Genomic DNA, 16156 nt, shown 5'->3' on the forward strand with positions numbered 1-16156 from the left:
CAAAAGATGGATGTCAACGTTGCGTCAGCAGAATGACAATCGATTACTCTTAATGGAGAATGATGACGCCTTCCAAAGATAGGCATACCGTCGGCATCACGTGACGAATGGTGGTGCCCTCTATGCGCTCTATAAATGCGAGAGTTCCTGGAGACTCAGTGGTAGTAGTCAAACGACCTCAGAAGATGTCTCCCGCAGATGAAGACGAAACGTTAGGTGGAAATTTTATATATCGACCACGGCCTCTCAGCCCGGAAGTTTCAACTGAAAACCCTAATAACTTGGACAATGCATTTCACAGTGGTCTGCAGATGTAGATGCAGATTTAGATGTAGACAGTCGTGACTCCACTGCACAGCAAGGGCGTGTTTACGGGAATCGGGTATCGACGACCGTCACTTACATGGCGGTGTTGCGAACTGGCGCCGGAATTCGTGCACGTGGGTTGTGATCTGGCTCCTTTCTGAGCAGGGTAAGAGCTGACCGAGGAAACTACAGAAAAAGATTGAAGGCGTTATTTCGGCGTTGTTCCTTAATGTTTCACATCCATCCTGCATTCTCTATGCCCTGTTACATTTATGCACACTCTTACGGAAACAGCTTGTAGAGGTGGTATGGATGTTTTTAGACAGTCGCTTGCCCTTCCCCGTGTTTGCGAGTGGAAGAGGAAAGGAAATGACTAGGAGTGGTATATGGTATCCTTCGCCATTCGCTGTACGGTGGGGTGAGGTATAGATGAACAGAGTTACAGCTAAGACAAGTCTAGCAGTGTAGTGTTAGTGAAATCAAAGTGAACTGGAAATTAGAATATAAATGAAAACTTGGTTTAGTTTAGAGAGCTACATACTGGCAAACAGCGGGCAGAACAGCAGAGCAGAAGAGACAATGACCGTGAAGTCAGCAAGTTCCACATAAGCGGGCACTGTCGATTCAGCCGTCAGGGCATCGCCCAACCGGCTCACGTGTTTCTCAGTTGTCACATGTGAGCAAAGGCCCTCGCCTACATTCCAAGAGCCAATGACCGTCGTTAAGAAGATTCTTCGCGAAGCTTTTCAACGTGACAGAAGAGGCAATGACCGTGAAGTCGTTCACCTCCAGTATACTGAAGTGAATAAATACGCGAGACGCAGTGAGCCTGAGACGGAGACGAGAGACGAAGAAGACGAAGAAGTGAAGAAGCGTAGCAGTAGTTTTCAGTCAGTTTCGGTGCTGAAGACCGACATGCAAGAAGAGACTGCATCATGCACAGACGCACCAAGTCCGCCGCTGTAATGGAATAGCAAGGAGCAACCGCGGCGCCAGAAGACAGAAGTTAAAAGGTATTTGATGTCTGGTTTTTACGCACCCGGGTGACTCGTGAGGACGGGAAGGAGACGGCCTCACATCAGCAGTCACCTGTGAGTTGGGATGAAGATCTGACAGCCGAAGACTGGCAAGCGGGAGTCCGTTGTTCGAGTCCGGGACACTGGCCTTCCCCCACCGCGCCGCTCCGCTGGCCGATGCACAACACACGCGGCCGTTTAGAGAAGAGAAACACTGGGACGCCATATCCAAGGTATCACCATCCGATGCACGACTTCGCTCTCAATAATTAAACGGGCCACTTCGCGCTGCGCGTCTCCAGTCAGCTGGGCGAGACGGCGACACGAGATACACACTGCCACGCGTAATCAGACGCCGCCGCCGCCGCCGCTGCCGCAGCAGAAGACTTCGCAAACGACACAGCTGTCGCTCTCCGAGCCAGAACATCGAGTAAGAAACAGTTGTACAAATCTTCAATAAAAGTTATCTTATGTAAAAATGATGTTTCATTCGACCTCATACCTGAGCCAAGGAAGAACCCACCCTGCCCACATGTTGTTAAGAGAGAAAAATTAATTAATTTAGTATTTTCACCCTGACATAATGCTTTAGAATGCTCATCCTGACAATTGACTAGCATCAAAAGAGAAAACCCAGTTACATTTAGTGACAGAAATGTTACAGTAGTGATTTCTACAGGGGATGGGCAAAATAATGTGGACAGTGGTAGTAATGAGATGGTTCTGTCTGATGGTCGACAGAGAAGGTAAGGCACATGTCGCACTGGACTGTGCATATTCAGTACGGGCTAGGCATCAGTGCAGGTTGTTTACGAGTATGAAACTTCCTGGCAGATTAAAACTGTGTGCCCAACCGAGACTCGAACTCGGGACCTCTGCCTTTCGCGGGCAAGTGCTCTACCAACTGAGCTACTGAAGCACGACTAACGCCCGGTACTCACAGCTTTACTTCTGCGAGTACCTTGTCTCCTACCTTCCAAACTTTACAGAAGCTCTCCTGCAAACCATGCAGAACTAGCACTCCTGAAAGAAAGGATATTGCGGAGACATGGCTTAGCCACAGCCTGGGGGATGTTTCCAGAATGAGATTTTCACTCTGCAACGGAAAGGTAAAGGTCCCGAGTTCGAGTCTCGGTCGGGCACTCAGTTTTAATCTGCCAGGAAGTTTCATATCAGCGCACACTCCGCTGCAGAGTGAAAATCTCATTCTGGAAACATCCCCCAGGCTGTGGCTAAGCCATGTCTCCGCAATATCCTTTCTTTCAGGAGTGCTAGTTCTGCATGGTTCGCAGGAGAGCTTCTGTAAAGTTTGGAAGGTAGGAGACAAGGTACTGGCAGAAGTAAAGCTGTGAGTACCGGGCGTTAGTCGTGCTTCGGTAGCTCAAGTGGTAGATGGCTCTGAGCACTATGGGACTTAACATCTGAGGTCATCAGTCCCCTAGAACTTAGAACTACTTAAACCTAACTAACCTAAGGACATCACACACATCCATGCCCGAGGCAGGATTCGAACCTGCGACCGTAGCAGTCGCGCGGTTCCGGACTTAATTGCCTAGAACCGCTTGGCCACTGCGGCCGGCTCAGATGGTAGAGCACTTGCCCGCGAAAGGCAAAGGTCCCGAGTTCGAGTCTCGGTCGGGCGCACAGTTTTAATCTGCCAGGACGTTTCATATCAGCGCACACTCCGCTGCAGAGTGAAAATCTCATTCTGTTTACGAGTAGTTCACACTTCGTATTTGCATTCAGAGGCCGAGGTCGACGTGCAATGCCAGACCTAACAGAGTTCCAGAGGGGGCAGACTGTGGGGGCCCGATTAGCTGGAGCATCAGGAACCAAGATAGCCAACATATTGGATGTTTCAAGAGCAACTGTTTCAACAGCAATGACAGCCTACACAAAACATGGAAAGACGTCTTCGCGTAAACGTAATAATTGGCGCAAATCAAAACTAAATGACAGAGATCGTCGTTGGCTAACACGAATTGTCAAAACAACACAAAACCACGGAGGCTAAAGTGACTGCAGAACTCACAAGGGAACCTCCCCATCGCACCCCCCTCAGATTTAGTTATAAATTGACACAGTGGATAGGCCTTGAAAAACTGAACACAGATCAATCGAGAAAACAGGAAGAAGTTGTGTGGACCTATGAAAAAATAAGCAAATTATACAAAGCGAGTAGTCCACGTGTAGGATATGCAACATCAAGGACTGTGTAAGCTGAGGAGCCCCGTGGTCCCGTGGTTAGCGTGAGTGACTGCGGAAGGATAGGTGGTTGGTTCGAGTCCTCCCTCGAGTAACAATTTTACTTACTTTATTTTCGCAAAGTTACGATCTGACCGTTCATTCATTGACGTCTCTGTTCACTGTAATAAGTTTAGTGTCTGTGTTTTGCGACCGCACCGCAAAACCGTGCGATTAGTAGACGAAAGGACGTGCCTCTCCAATAGGAACCGAAAACATTTGATCGCAAATTCATAGGTCAACCGATTCCTCCACAGGAAAACACGTCTCAAATATTCTATACGACACTGATGACGACATGTGCTTCACATTACAGGAATATGTTGTCGACCCACCTAACTTGCACACTTGGCGAATGGGTAAAAAGTTTCTTCTACCTCGCCCGATTTAGGTTTTCTTGTGGATGTGATAATCACTCCCAAAAATGTGATGAAAACATAAGAGTTTGTCACATAAACGGCAACAAATGAATGTAAGTTTGACAGTCGCACAGTTTTCCCTGTGCCCTGTCAAAACATACGTTTTTAACGTTTTCAAGTTTTTCCGTCTGTAGACCGTCAAATCCTGCATGTGTCCAAGCAAATCTGAACATGTCCTGGAATTTTGGAGAGCGAAGTTGATCATGTCTGAGTGCATGAACTTTGATAATTGTCTGAAAATAAAAAATTAAAACTTTTCAGTCGAGGGAGGGTTGAACCAGGGACCTGACGTTCGTAGCTGCTCGCGGTAACCACGGGACCACGGTGCTCATCAGTGTACACGTACCTTGATGTGGCGTATCTTGGACACGGACTACTCAGTTTGTATATTTTGCTTATTTTTTTTCATAGTTCCATACAACTTCTTCCTGTTTTCTCGATTGATCTGTGTTCAGTTTTTCATGGCCTATCCCTGTGCCAACTTATAACTAAATCTGAGGGGGGTGCGATGGCGAGGTTCCCTTGTCAGTAGCTATCTTCGAGACCCCGTATCTATCGACACTGTACGCCGAGAACCCCATAGCGCGAAGAATATTGGTGGACGAGCTGCTATACCGAAATGTTAGAGACGACAACCAACGCAAAGAAGCGAAAAGCATGGTGTCAGGAGCATATATCCTGGATGGCTGGTCAGTAGAAACACGTCATATGGTCCGACGAGTCAACGTTTCCGTCATTTCCAACATCTAGAGAACACCAAAAGAAGCCGACAATCCTGATTGCTTGACTCCATCGGTGAAGCGTGGAGGTGGAAGAGTGATGGTGTGGACAGCCACATCATGGTACTCTGAGGGTACCATAATTACTATCAAAGGCCGCGTTACAGCCAACAATTATGTGAACATTTTAGGAGATCAGGTGCACCCTATGATTCAAATGTTGTTCCCCAACAATGATGCCATATTTCAGGACGATAATTCACCCATCCACACACCCAGGGCAGTACAATCGTGGTATGAGGAACATGCAACTGAACTGCAGCGTCTTTCCTGCCTAGCACAGCCCCCAGACTTGAACATTATCTAACCCTTGTGGGCCGTATTGGAGCCCAGACTTCGAAGCAGATTTCCTCCTCCCTCGTCACTACAGGAGTTAGAAGAGGTTCTGATCGAAGAGTGGCAAAACATTCCACTGGAGACTATAAAATCGTTACATGGGAATGCTCTAAGAAGAATCGCAGCTCTATTACGGGCAAAGGGGGTCCAACCACTAATTAATAAACCATTCCCAAGTAAGTACAGGTGTTCACATTACTTTGCCTATACCCTGTACATCTGACGTACACTACTGGCCATTGAAATTGCTACACCACGAAGATGACGTGCTACAGACGCGAAATTTAACCGACAGGAAGAGGATGCTGTGATATGCAAATGATTAGCTTTTCAGAGCATTCACACAAGGTTGGCGCTGGTGGCGACACCTACAACGTGCTGACCTGAGGAAAGTTTCCTCCCGATTTCTCATACACAAACAGCAGTTGACCGGCATTGCCTGGTGAAATGTTGTTCAGATGCCTCATGCAAGGAGGAGAAATGCATACCATCACGTTTACGACTTCGATAAAGGTCGGATTGTAGCCTATCGCGATTGCGGTTTATCGTATCGCGACATTGCTGCTCGCATTGGTCGAGATCCAACGAATGAATATGGAATCGCTAGGTTCAGGAGGGTAATACGGAACGCCGTGCTGGATCCCAACGGCCTCGTATCACTAGCAGTCGAGATGACAGGCATCTTATCCGCACGGCTGTAACAGATCGTGCAGCCACGTCTCGATCCCTGAGTCAACAGATGGGGACGTTTGCGAGGCAACAACCATCTGCACTAACAGTTCGACGACGTTTGCAGCAGCATGGACTATCAGCTCGGAGACCGTGGCTGCGGTTACCCTTGACGCTGCATCACAGACAGGAGCGCCTGCGATGGTGTACTCAACGACGAACCTGGGTGCACTAATGGCAAAACGTAATTTTTTCGAATGAATCCAGGTTCTATTTACAGCATCACGATGGTCGCATCCGTGTTTGGCGAGATCGCGGTGAACGCACATTGGAAGCGTGTATTCATCATCGCCATACTGGCGTATCACCAGGCGTGATGGTATGGGGTGCCATTGGTTACACGTCTCGGTCACCTCTTGTTCGCATTGACGCCACTTTGAACAGTGGACGTTACATTTCAGATGTGCGACCCGTGGCTCTACCCTTCATTCGATCCCTGCGAAACTCTACATTTCAGCAGGATAATGCACGACCGCAGGTTGCCATCCAAGCTCTGTCTAACGCCCAGGCGTATCAAGGTCGTTATTACGGCCGGAGGTGGTTCTTCTGGGTGCTGATTTCTCAGAATCTATGCACAAAAATTGCGGGAAAATGTAATCACATGTCAGCTCTGGTATAATATATTTGTCCAATGAATACCTGTTTATGATCTGCATTTCTTCTTGGTGTAGAAGCCGGCCGAAGTGGCCGTGCGGTTAAAGGCGCTGCAGTCTGGAACCGCGAGACCGCTACGGTCGCAGGTTCGAATCCTGCCTCGGGCATGGATGTGTGTGATGTCCTTAGGTTAGTTAGGTTTAACTAGTTGTAAGTTCTAGGGGACTAATGACCTCAGCAGTTGAGTCCCATAGTGCTCAGAGCCATTTGAACCATTTTTTCTTGGTGTAGCAATTTTAATGGCCAGTAGTGTACTTCCTGTTGCGGTGGGCAGTGTTAAATCTGCAGTGCGATGGTGTCACAGATAGTGACTGCTACGAATTTGAGAGAATTCCGTAATGAATAACAAGTCTGTAGATTCCAGGAGGGGGCGAGTGCCCCTCTTGCCCCCACCCCCTTCCTCCGTCTCTGCCCCCGCCTTGCGGACGCACACGATGAGCTCTACGCTGTATTGGCTAACAGCTTGTTGGCGTCCTTGGTGAGTTCCTTCTCCGTTCGCAGAACCGCAACGCGTTTCAGCTTGCTGGCCTTCCTGAATCTTGCGGTACTTCCCGGTATCCCCAGCGACCAATACAGGCCAGTGGCCTCGCTTATACGTGCAGGCTGCTGGTGAAGCCCCGCAGTTCGCTATGGACCTCCGCCGACGGCAGTTCTGGACGCTCTTGCTGCTGCTCACCGCTCGTAAGTACCGGCTGCTGTTCGGGCAGTTCAGCTGCAAACTGCTATTTACGACGCGACCTATCCGCCACAGTTGCCGCATTGTATTAACGGTCTGTCGCGTAGGAGGTGTGCTCAAAAACTAAGGTGACCTTATACGAGGCGTGTTTTTTTAAGTAAGTACCGTTTTGAAATAAAAGAAAAAGTCGTGCTAAAAAAAATGGTTCAAATGGCTCTGAGCACTATGGGACTCAACTGCTGAGGTCATTAGTCCCCTAGAACTTAGAACTAGTTAAACCTAACTAACCTAAGGACATCACAAACATCCATGCCCGAGGCAGGATTCGAACCTGCGACCGTAGCGGTCTTGCGGTTCCAGACTGCAGCGCCTTTAACCGCACGGCCACTTCGGCCGGCAAAGTCGTGCTAAGATATCTCAATAATTTTATTTTTACATGAAAGCCTGTACCTTAATCTACTTTTCTACATAATTTCCGTCAATATTGAGGCACTTGTCACAACGTTGTACCAGTTTCTGAATACCCTTCTCATAGAAGTCTGCCGCCTGACTTGTTAACCACTGCATCACCACTGTTTTGACTTCGTCATCGTCTCGAAGACGCTGACCGCCCAGGTGTTTCTTCAAGTGCAGCAACAGATGGTAGTCACTGGGTGCAAGATTGGGGCTGTAAGGAGGATGATCTAGAGTTTCCCGTCGAAAAGATGTGATGAGAGGTTTGGTCTGATTCGCCACATGCGGACGGACATTGTCTTGCAGCAAAACGATAGCCCTTGCTCAACTTGATACGTCTTTTGTTCTGAATTGAACGGCGCAGATTGTGCAATGTCTTACAGTAAGCTGCTGCATTGATTGTCTCATTACGAGGCAGAAATTCCACAAGCAATACTCCTTTTCTGTCCCAAAAAACTGTGCACATGATTTTCGGGGCAGAAATTGTTTGCTTAAACTTCACTTTTCTGGGTGAATCTCCATGGGCTGTTGCTTTGATTCTGATGTGACATAGGCCACCCATGTTTCATCGTCCGTAGTAATTTCGCTTAAGAAATCATCACCGTCGTTGTGGTGCCGCTCAAGGAAAGTCAATGCACTGTCTAAACGTTTGGTTTTGTGTACATCCGTCAACATTTTCGGTACCCAACGTGCGCACAATTTTCGGTAATTCAAGTGCTCCGTCACAGTGCCATACAAAAACCTACGAGAAACGTTATGAAAGTCATCGCGCAAGGAGGAAATCGTAAAGTGTCTGTTTTCTCTCACCTTATTGTCCACTTCTTGCACCAAACTTTCATTAACGACCGAAGGACGCCCACTCCGTTGTCCATCGTGCACATTTGTTCGGCCATCTTTAAATGCTCTCATCCACTTTCTCACCCTTCCATCACTCATAATTGTTCAAATGGTTCAAATGGCTCTGAGCAGTATGGGACTTAACATCTGTGGTCATCAGTCCCCTAGAACTGAGAACTACTTAAACCTAACTAACCTAAGGGCATCACACACATCCATGCCCGAGGCAGGATTCGAACCTGCGACCGTAGCGGTCACGCGGTTGCAGACTGAAGCGCCTAGAACCACACGGCCACACCGGCCGGCTTCACTCATAATGTTTTCTCCGTAAACTGCACAGATCTCACGATGAGTATCGATCGCTTTTAGGCCTTTAGGACTGAGAAATCTTATAACAGCCCGTACCTCACAGTCGGTGGGACTCATGATTATCGGAGGCATCTTAAACACTCAGTACACAACGTAAACAAGGAGGAATCAGACTGTAATGGCGTCAGTGTGGAGATTAAGGTACAGGTTTTCATGAAAAATAAAATTATTGAGATATCTTAGCACGACTTTTTTTTTAATTTAAAAAACGGTACTTACTTAAAAAACACGCCTCGTATTTTTATGAAAAAATATTTATTTATTCATTAATATTTACGTCGTCCCTTCAAAGTAGTCTTCCTCAGATACAATACACTTGTGCCAACGCTTCTTCCAATCCTCGAAGCATTTCTCATAAGCACATTCTGGTACAGTCTTCAGTACTTGCAGCGATGCAGTTTTTATTTTATCAATCGTTGAAAATCTTAGTCCTTTGGTAAGTCTCTTCAGTTTTGGGAACAGGAAAAAGTCGCAGGGGCCAAATCCGGTGAATATGGTGGCTGGGGCATACGTGCCGTGTTGTTTTTGGCCAAACAATTTCCCACAAGCAATGACGAATGAGCAGGTGCATTGTCATGGTGCAAAAGCCACGAATTGTTTTCCCACAATTCCGAACGTTTTTTCCATACTAATTCTCGCAGGAGGCGCATGGCGTTCGATATAATACTCCTTATTGACCGTACGACCTTGAAGCAAAAACTGACTTCACCACGATAATTGAAAAAAAAACAGTGAGCAAAACTTTGACATTTGATCGAACTTGGTGTGCTTTATTCGGTCTTGGCTCTCACGGATGCTTCCATTGCAACGATTCGGCTTTGGTTTCGACGTGATAACCATAAGCCCATGTTTCGTCACCAGTATGACCCTTTTGAGCAAATCAGGATCATCATTGACGTCATTCAAGAGGTCCTGAGCGATGCTCATGCGACGGTTCTTCTGATCAAAATTGAGAAGCTTTGGAACGAACTTCGCTGACACATGTCTCGTGCTCAAAACATCAGAAAAAACAGTGTGACACGAGCCGACCGGTATTCCAACATCCTCAGCAAATTCTCTTGCGGTAATTCGACGATTTTCCAAAACAATTTTCTTCACAGCTTCGACGTTATCAGCTGTTGTTGATGAGATGGGGCGTCCAGAGCGAGATTCGTCATCGGCATTTTCTCGGCCACCTTTGAAGAGCTTGTACCAGTTGTAAATATTTTTTTACTTGGAGCAGACTCACCGTATGCCACTGTCAACATTTCAAGTGTTTTAGAGCACTTGAGTCCATTTTTCATACAAAATTTGATGCAATTTCTTTGCTCCATTTTTTATAACAATCGAAAATCGCCGAGCACACTAAAACACGTCCAACCTTCCTATCTGCCAAAAACAAACGAAGTATGCTGTACACTTGAAACTGTAAACATATGTTCGGGACATGTGTGCCAACATAACAAAAAGAGGTCGATAATAGATTGTACGTTGGCCGCACAATTTGAAAAGTTACCGTACTTTTTGAACAGCCCTCGTATGTGACAGCGCCCTGGTATAATGATTGCCGCTGCAAGCGATATTCATCAGTGCATGTGAGATGTTTGGGCAAGACTAGCGGTGGACATAAAATAGTTGTATCCTTTTATCGCCCATCAGGCTCGTCTCCTGATTTAACCGAAAACTTTAGAGAAAACCTCAGTTCGCTTGTATCTAAGTTCACCAATCATACTTTAATTATCGGTGGAGACATAAATCATCCAACGATTGATTGTGAAAATTACTACAGTTTTGTTAGTAGAGGGCGTGATACGACATCCTGTGAAACTTAGCTAAATGTATTCTCTGAAAACTACAGTATTACGAGTAAAATCAGGCTTTTTGCAGATGATGCAGTTATCTATGCTGAAGTCCTATCTGAAGGAAGCTGCCTAAATATTCAGTGAGATCCTGATAAGATTACAACATGGTGAAAGGATTACAACTTGCTCTACGTGTTCGGAATGTAAAATTTTGCGTTTTCACCAAACGAAAAAGTCAACAAGCCACTGCAAAAATGCCATGTGGCTAGGGCCTACCGTCGGGTAGACCGTTCGCCTGGTGCAAGTCTTTAAGAGTTGACGCCACTTCGGCGACTTGCGCGTCGATGTGGATGAAATGATGATGATTAGGACAACATAACACCCAGTCCCTGAGCGGAGAAAACCTCCGACCCAGCCGGGAATCGAACCCGGGGTATTAGGTATGACATCCCGTCACGCTGTCCACTTTTTTTTTATCTCATTTTGTTCGCTTTTGTTCGTTGCATCTGCTCGGGGCGGACGTCGTAAGACATCCATTTAAATTCGTTGTTGATCGATTAACTCAGTTTTTTTATTACAGAGGTGTCAGCTAACCCTCTGACCGAACACGCTGAGCTACCTTGTCGGCGATCACTCAGCTACCAGGGGCGGATAATAAGTCACAGTTGGAATCGGCTAACTCATACAAATACCTGGATGTAGCACTCTGTAGGAATATGAAATGGAATGATCACATAGACTCAGTTGTGGGTAAAACAGGTGGTAGACCTCCGTTTATTGGCTGAATACCAGGGAAGTGCAATCACACTACAAAAGATAATTGCTTACAAATCTTCAGTACGACCAATTCTAGAATATTGCTCACGTGTGTGGGACCCGTTGCATATAGGACTAACAGGGGATATTGAATGTATACAGAGAAGGGCAGCACGAATGGTCACCAGATTGTTTAATCCGTGGGAGAGTGCTACAGAAATGCTGAAGGAAGTGAACTGGCAGACTCTTGCAGACTGCGAGACTGAAACTTCCTGGCAGATTAAAACTGTGTGCCGGACCAAGACTGGAAATCGGGACCTTTGCCTTTCGCGGGAAAGTGCTCTACAAACTTATGGCAGAATTGAAACTGTGATGACGGGTCGTGAGTCTTGCTTGGGTAGCTCAGTTGATAGAGCACTTGCCCGCGAAAGACAAAGGTCCCGTTTTCGAATGTCGGTCCGGCACACAGTTTTAATCTGCCGGGAAGTTTCATATCAACGCACACTCCGCTGCAAAGTGAAAATTTCATTCTGTAACACGAGACTGTCTAGTAACAAAGTTTCAGGAGTCGGCTTAAAAATGATTACTCAAGGAATATACTACAACCTCCTACATCTCGCTCACCTAGGGATCATGTGGATAAGATTAGAATAATTACTGCACACACAGAGGCGTTCAAACAATCATTCTTCTCGCACTCCGTAAATGAATGGAACAAGAAGAAACCCTAGTAAGTGGTACAGTGGGCCGTACCCTCTGCCATGCACTTCACGGTAGTTTGCAGACTATAGATGTACAGTAGATGTGATGCTCACAGTCACCCATAAGAATTTTACACAACAGTTGCGCAATTACTTTGTTGATAGTTTCTAATGTGCTGAACTCTTCAATGTTCACTTTCACCTATACAAAGAAAATTATAAAGGCTCGTTATTCAAAATCTTAAATCTGCAAAAGTTCTTCGGCGATTGCTTCGAAATTTGGACACAACGTTGAATTTGAATACGTATGTGTTTTTACATAGACTGCCTAATTGAGTGCCATCTGTTGAACATAAATGTAAGTACCCTGATCAGCCAGATCATTATGACAACCGACCTACTATCGATATAAACCCGTCCAGGCGATAGCAGCATCACCTGGTGAGCAACGACTGCTAGTCAGGCAGTCACACGCACGGTGCATGTGGTACCAATGGGCGTACTGTCCAGGTGTAGAAAGGGCAAGGTACGCGTTACATCTGAGTTTGGCCGAGTTCAGATCGTGATGGCCCGTAGGCTCTGCACGAGCAATTCGTAAACCGCATGACTCGTCGGCTGTCCGAGCAGTGCTGTGCTGAGTGTCTTCTACACGTGGCGAAACCAAGGTGAAACCACACCTAATCGTGGGATTCCGCAGCTGACGACGCAATCATCCCGTCCCCCATGCGGATCCTCTATGACCTCATTCCTTTCCCCCATCTGCTCCTGTTCCTCGAATATATCCGCATACTCTACACCTCCCGCCACCTTGATCCCCCTCACCCCCTGGTTGCTCCTCTCCTCTCCAACCCTCGTTCTCTGCCCCACCTTCACTGTTGTGTCCCCCCTACCCTCCACCTCTACACCCTTCATCTCCTTTCCCAAGGTGGCTTCCGTCAACTCGCCCTCCCGGATGATGCCCTCTCTCCCTCCATTTATCAACTCTGATTCTCATCTCCCCCTCCATTCCTCTGTCCTTTCCTCGGGCTCCCTCTCCCCCTCCGTTCCATCCTGTTTTCTCCCCACCTAACCTCTCTCTGCCTCCCTTCTCTCCCCCCCCCCCTGAGTCCTTTTGCATTCCCCTCCTCTGCGTTTCCCCACTCCCTGTCACATCTGCGCCCCCCCCCTTTGTTATGGGTCCTCATCCCCTATCGACTCCTTCCCCCCTGCCCTCCACATCGTTTTTTCCTCTCCTTCCCCCCTTTTCCTTCCCATTGTCTGTCCCAGTTCCCCCCGTCTGCCCTCCCTCAGCTGTGGTGTGTCATATTTGTGCCAACTTTTTAGTGCAGTGTTCAACTGAGTGTTCAGTGTTGTGCGTCTATCCAAAGTTTTGCAAACAGAAATCATGCTGTCGCTGAGTGTGAATTTCATATCCTTTGCAAACAGAAACCAGACTGTCGCCGTGTTTTTTAATTGTCTGTCTATTATTTTTCTGCTTCTTGTGTATTTTACACTCCTGGAAATGGAAAAAAGAACACATTGACACCGGTGTGTCAGACCCACCATACTTGCTCCAGACACTGCGAGAGGGCTGTACAAGCAATGATCACACGCACGGCACAGCGGACACACCAGGAACCGCGGTGTTGGCCGTCGAATGGCGCTAGCTGCGCAGCATTTGTGCACCGCCGCCGTCAGTGTCAGCCAGTTTGCCGTGGCATACGGAGCTCCATCGCAGTCTTTAACACTGGTAGCATGCCGCGACAGCGTGGACGTGAACCGTATGTGCAGTTGACGGACTTTGAGCGAGGGCGTATAGTGGGCATGCGGGAGGCCGGGTGGACGTACCGCCGAATTGCTCAACACGTGGGGCGTGAGGTCTCCACAGTACATCGATGTTGTCGCCAGTGGTCGGCGGAAGGTGCACGTGTCCGTCGACCTGGGACCGGACCGTAGCGACGCACGGATGCACGCCAAGACCGTAGGATCCTACGCAGTGCCGTAGGGGACCGCACCGCCACTTCCCAGCAAATTAAGGACACTGTTGCTCCTGGGGTATCGGCGAGGACCATTCGCAACCGTCTCCATGAAGCTGGGCTACGGTCCCGCACACCGTTAGGCCGTCTTCCGCTCACGCCCCAACATCGTGCAGCCTGCCTCCAGTGGTGTCGCGACAGGCGTGAATGGAGGGACGAATGGAGACGTGTCGTCTTCAGCGATGAGAGTCGCTTCTGCCTTGGTGCCAATGATAGTCGTATGCGTGTTTGGCGCCGTGCAGGTGAGCGCCACAATCAGGACTGCATACGACCGAGGCACACAGGGCCAACACCCGGCATCATGGTGTGGGGAGCGATCTCCTACACTGGCCGTACACCACTGGTGATCGTCGAGGGGACACTGAATAGTGCACGGTACATCCAAACCGTCATCGAACCCATCGTTCTACCATTCCTAGACCGGCAAGGGAACTTGCTGTTCCAACAGGACAATGCACGTCCGCATGTATCCCGTGCCACCCAACGTGCTCTAGAAGGTGTAAGTCAACTACCCTGGCCAGCAAGATCTCCGGATCTGTCCCCCATTGAGCATGTTTGGGACTGGATGAAGCGTCGTCTCACGCGGTCTGCACGTCCAGCACTAACGCTGGTCCAACTGAGGCGCCAGGTGGAAATGGCATGGCAAGCCGTTCCACAGGACTACATCCAGCATCTCTACGATCGTCTCCATGGGAGAATAGCAGCCTGCATTGCTGCGAAAGGTGGATATACACTGTACTAGTGCCGACATTGTGCATGCTCTGTTGCCTGTGTCTATGTGCCTGTGGTTCTGTCAGTGTGATCATGTGATGTATCTGACCCCAGGAATGTGTCAATAAAGTTTCCCCTTCCTGGGACAATGAATTCACGGTGTTCTTATTTCAATTTCCAGAAGTGTATTAGCATCATCAACCCTTTGTTTTATGTTTTAAGTTCCACAATTTTCCGCCATTTGACCATTTATGTCACCGATTTTACCGCCAGCTTTTATTATTTATTATTTTCATTTTTTAAAACAAATTCTGTAGGCTGAAGAGCAACGTACTAAGCTGCTGCCAGCCTGCCCCCTTCGGGGGGAATCGAAACTCAATAAAGGAGAAAAAAAAGAAGAAAAAAATGCCAATGATAACACGTGACCATCGGCACTGGACGTTGGCGCAGTGGCAGAGCTTTTCTTCATCTGATGAATCCCAACACCTTCTTCATCAAGCAGACGGGAGTGTGCGAATCCGTCGTCCTCCAGTGGAACAGCTACTTGACTTCCGTTCTGCAGGACAGAGACAAGCTGGCGGCAGCTCCATTATGCTCTGGGGAACATTCATGTGGGCATCCATGGCTCCAGTGAACCTCGTGCAAGGCACCATGTTGTTGGAGCACGAAGTTTCACTTTAAACTACATAGTTCTTACGTACTTACTCGATGGGACTGTAATGGCCCTACATAGAGATCTTACCTGGTTGCTCATTGGTTAGTGACAGGTGACTTTGTGGGACGTTGACTATTTAAAGACAGGCATAAGATTATGTGACTTCTGAAACTACATAATGTTTTGAAAATTGGCTAGGGTAGATTTTACTATACTGCATGTGCTCTACAGTTTTACTACTATCTGGTTTATAAAAAAAGGTTTCATGGTAGCAAAACATAAAATATATGGAACATTATTATTCATCCTTAGTCAGAAATCCCCTACCCACCAGTGTAGCTGAAACCGCTAACGCACTGCTTGCTGGACTCGTGTAGGTGCGCCGGCCCCGGATCGAATTTGCCCGGCGGATTAATGACGAGGGTTCGTGTGCCGGCCAGCGTGGTTGTGGTTTTTAGGCGGTTTTCCACATCCCGCTAGGTGACTTCCGGACTGGTCCCCACGTTCTGCCTCAGTTACACGGATCGCAGACATCTGCACACTATTCCATGGATTACACTAGGCGCAGACAGTTGGAGTACACTAATCCCTTCCCGGGGGGCACGGGGTGGCGACACGAAGGTCATCCGGCCACCCCTTCAAATTAACATGCCACATCCGACTGACCAGCAGACCCCACCAGTCGAGATTAATGCTTGGAAAGAGAGAGAGAGTCAGAA

At 47.8% G+C, this 16156-nt stretch overlaps 1 protein-coding gene across 1 annotated transcript in view; it reads left to right on the plus strand.

Annotated features, from left to right (window-relative positions):
• The first annotated feature begins 7008 nt into the window (after window positions 1–7008).
• The window catches only part of LOC126215091 (clotting factor C-like), a 35619-nt gene continuing 26471 nt past the window's right edge, over window positions 7009–16156 (plus strand). The window contains exon 1 of the mRNA XM_049941737.1: window positions 7009–7164. Within this exon, the coding sequence (XP_049797694.1) occupies window positions 7113–7164 (52 nt within the window). The 5' untranslated portion in view covers window positions 7009–7112. The remainder of the gene's footprint in view (window positions 7165–16156) is intronic.

This window comes from Schistocerca nitens, chromosome 12, assembly GCF_023898315.1.
Source record: "Schistocerca nitens isolate TAMUIC-IGC-003100 chromosome 12, iqSchNite1.1, whole genome shotgun sequence".
Taxonomy (NCBI): Eukaryota; Metazoa; Arthropoda; class Insecta; order Orthoptera; family Acrididae; genus Schistocerca; species Schistocerca nitens.